Source organism: Thalia democratica, chromosome 3, assembly GCF_965202585.1.
Source record: "Thalia democratica chromosome 3, ktThaDemo2.hap1.1, whole genome shotgun sequence".
NCBI classification, from domain to species: Eukaryota; Metazoa; Chordata; class Thaliacea; order Salpida; family Salpidae; genus Thalia; species Thalia democratica.
The window spans coordinates 8,428,586-8,432,688 of record NC_139167.1 but is presented as its reverse complement, the minus strand read 5'-3'; the positions used below and the strand labels follow the sequence as shown (position 1 = coordinate 8,432,688).

The following is a 4,103-nucleotide window of genomic DNA, read 5'->3' as shown; positions in this document are numbered from 1 at the left end:
AATACTCTTTTTTAAAATAAATCAAACAAAGTTTTGTTTGAAACTTACATTCAGACATTTACTTTATTATATTATTCATGCTATGTTATTATATTTTTTAATATGCATTAAGTTTTTTTAAAAAAATTTCATTTTTATTAATTAATACCAATATTAAGTTCACCTAATTATGCATTTTTCATTAAAATTTGAATAATTAGTGTTTACGTTTTAAGCATCAATGAGTTCTGATTCACATTACTGCCAATGTCTAAATGTTATTTACTGTTTTGAATTTATTTGACAAGGTCAGTTAACGCTCACCGAAACCAGGTAATAAACCAAAGCAGTGCAAAAGCATTTTTTTTATTATATTTTATTATATATTTTTTAATAGAAATAGTTTTTTTTTTGAATTTCATTTACTACAAGTATTTTAATTAAATGCGGCATGCAAACGAGTTTTGAAATTAAACAATGCGGCCGTAAAATCAAACACTTAAGAAAAAATTTTCAAAAGTTATTTTAAAGTTAAATAACGCATTTTCTACTGAAACTAAACTTCAGCGCTCAATATATAGTAGAAAGAGTTTAAAAGTATGGAGCGCGAAAACAAAAGTTAATTTCAAAAGAGCATACCTTGAATTGTGGAATCCACCGACTTCTACTTTTTAATTTAGAAGCTTTGTAATTAAATAAAGTACATAAATAGATACTATTAAGACATTTAAAAATTAAATATAACACTGATTTGAAATTTCATATTTAAATATTTAACATAATATGTCTGAATAGTTTTAGAACTAAAGATATTTGTTACTAATATTACCTGCTTATAATGAAAAGTTCAATAAATTATCAGTTCGCTAAAATTTAATCTTTTTATTTATCCAAAATAAGTAAACAGACATAAAAAATTGTCATTTAGTGGTATTAAAGATCCATTCAAATACTGTGTAACTGCTGTTCGACTTGAGAAATTATAGACCCCAATTTTTCTCTAAAAAAAAATCAATCATGTAAACAATAATTTAATTTTTTTTAAGTTAGAAGTTGCATCTTTTTTTAAAAACCGTCCCAAAATTCTGAAGTACTCATTAAACATAGAAAAAAAAATAATCAATAACCAATAAACGGTAATTCTCAAACTTTAAAACACAAAATGGTAAGTTTACCAGTTTAATTTAATACTTTGGTACTCTTAAAAATCTACCGGTACAAAAGAAAACTTAGTTTTAAGAAAAACAAAACCTATTCTAATACAGTTCTAAAACTTTCAAATACTTTAAAGTGTTACATAAAAATCTTACTTTAATTGATACGAACTAATAATCCATACAATAACTTTCTTAAAACACTAAAAAGTAGCACTCAATAAAGCAACTCTGTAAAATGTTACAATCTATCAATCGATAAAATAGTTCTCCTTTTTCGCTTCTATGTTTTCATTTCTTTTAGGGTTAAAATTGAACTGAACTGGTATCTGACCTCTGGTCAAATTCAAATCATGTTCAATTCTGTTCCTTCGGTCCTCGAACTTTTGGAGTACTCTGCAGCTCTATCCTGTCTTCTGGTTTCGCTCCCTGACCGTACAAATTTTGTGTGTATAGATATTTTTCAAAAGTTAGTTAAATACATTATCGTTTTATATGTGACAAATTATTCAACTTAGTATTTGGGTTTCTATTTAGACTTAAGAAAGAACAACTGCTTCAATCTAATATGATATAAAAATAGATAAAGCTATTTGAAAGTAAAACTGTTTAATTTTATAACAAAAAGTTTAAACTAAGTATTGTATTTCAATGTTAGTTTACTTAAGTATTTAAAGACTAAGAAAAGTTGTGTAGAAAAAGTTTTATCAAAAAGAAAATGCATTTTGATGAGTTTAATTTAATCAGCATATACTAAAAAAATACAAAGCTTAAAAAAATTAGTATTCAAAGACTTAAATTTGCATACTTATATTCTATATACAGTCTAGTATGTTTATACACGTCTGAGTTTTAGTAATTTAGTTTTTATTTTCCACTTTTTTTCACATGTAACTATGATCAAGTTGGGTTAATACTAGCTAGTTAGTAAATATTACAGCAAATTCCAGCAAGATTTTGTTACATTAAAAAATATATATCCACTGTGATATATTGTATAGGTTAACGTTTTTATCTATAATTTTTAATTAAAAGTTGTCATTTCAATCATCAATGTTTATAATATATTTTATTAAATTCAAGAATCATTTTACCATTTTGAATAATACGTTTGCTAATTTTTCGAAAATTTTTATATAAGGGGAGTTGAATGTCGAAATTTTTAATAAATTTTTTATGTTTATTTTAAAATGTAAACATTTTTATGATAATCTTACATATGTTGTGAAACAAATCTGAATTTAAAACATATTTTCTGCGTTTGAGCTAGTTTTGGAAATTATGGCTGCATCATTTCCTATCTAGATAAGTGACTTTATTTTAAAATAGTTCAATGACATTTTTTTTTAATTATCCTAGTTTTTTGGTTATATTGAACCAACTTTCTGTCTTGTGTTTTATTTTGCAATTTAATTCTCTATTTTATATTTAATTGTACGTACTTTGCAATTTTAGTTTTTAAGCAAACTTTACAAATATTAACTACCAAGTTTAAATAGAGTATAGCGAAAGGTGTTTACATGATTTTATGTACCAATTAATTGCTAATAACAAAACTTTTTTCATTTAAACGGTTTATTTAGCAATGCTTACAAAATTTAACTAATTTCCTTGTCAAAACAAAATAAATACTCACAAAAACTAATTAATCAAACACAATACGAGTAAACTAAAGAAGCAATCAATATAAAACTAATCAAATTAATCATAAAAACTAAAATAGATAATTAGAACAAAAATGGAGTATTTAAAAATGTTAATTGTAATTCTAGATCCTTTATCAAGACCTAGATGTTGATTAAGTTTAGGTTTAAGTTTTTAAATCATAATAGCCTCTACTGCAAATAAAATATTTCTATTTTTACAAAATTTAATTACCTCAAAACAATTAAAAATATCATTTTGATTTTGACAGATTCTACATTGTTCTATATGTGAAAAAACTGCGCTATTTGTAGGTTTTGTATGTTCTTTAATTCTGACGAACAGTTGTCGCTCCGTTTCTCCAATATATTGGGTATCCAGGTCACCTGGACATTGAAACTTATAAACGATGCAATTTCTGTAGAGTTTGTTGATCTTTACTTTCAGTGAAAAATAGTTTCCAACTTTAGATGTTCTGAAAGCTACTTTGATGTTGATTCCAATTGTTTCCAAATTTTTTGTTATATTTTTGCTGAATTTTTCTGAAACCTTTTTTATATAAAGAACTGTTAAATACTGTTGTTTAGGAATTTGTGGCTTATCTTCTAATTTTTGAAGTTTTTCTATTTCATTGTTTATGAAGTTAATCGGATAACCGTTTCTCAAAAGAAGATTCTTTATTCTAATTGTTTCTAGGTTCTGTAGTTCTTCTGACACTAATCTTTTATTTCTGATGAACAAATGTCTCAAGTTTTTCTTCCATGATATCGGGGTACAAGAGTGAAAATTTAATAGAACATCTGTGTTTGATGGTTTCTTGTAAATTGAGGTAGTAAATTTGTTCTCTTCCAGCTTAACACTTATGTCAAGAAAAGGAAGTTTACCTGATGTACATGTTTCCATTGTGAAAACAAGATCTTGATGTAGAGTATTTAATTTTTGATTGAATTTATTTGCCATTTCTTCATTTGAAAAGATAGTAAAAATGTCGTCCACATATCTCGTGTACATTTTAGGTTGAATTTCATTTAGAAGACCTGTTTCTAATTTGCTAACGAACCAATTGGCCAAAAGAGTTTAAAGTTCAAGAGTTCAAGTTTAAATAGTTCTAAAATATTTTTTTATGTTTTGATAAACGTAATTTTTTTATAATGAAGACTAATAAATTGAACAAATACGAATAAAATTTCTTAGCAATTAAAAAAAAGTCAATTTAGTTTTATCAATTTACAAAAATTGTTAAGAATAATTACAAACATTTTGTAAAACTTTAAAACTATTAGATTCCGAAAACTAGTTCAAGTGAAAAAAAAGCGTTTTATATGA

General features: G+C 24.8%; 1 protein-coding gene across 1 annotated transcript; it reads right to left on the bottom strand.

Moving 5' to 3' along the window:
* Nucleotides 1–1,490: 1,490 nt before the first annotated feature.
* LOC145832062 (uncharacterized) lies at nucleotides 1,491–3,788 on the bottom strand. Its single transcript, XM_082939423.1, has 3 exons — nucleotides 3,355–3,788; nucleotides 3,078–3,195; nucleotides 1,491–1,562 (listed from the first exon to the last, which is right to left on the bottom strand). The coding sequence occupies exons 1-3, from the start codon at nucleotides 3,786–3,788 to the stop codon at nucleotides 1,491–1,493; spliced, it is 624 nt and encodes a 207-aa protein (XP_082795549.1).
* Nucleotides 3,789–4,103: the final 315 nt, after the last annotated feature.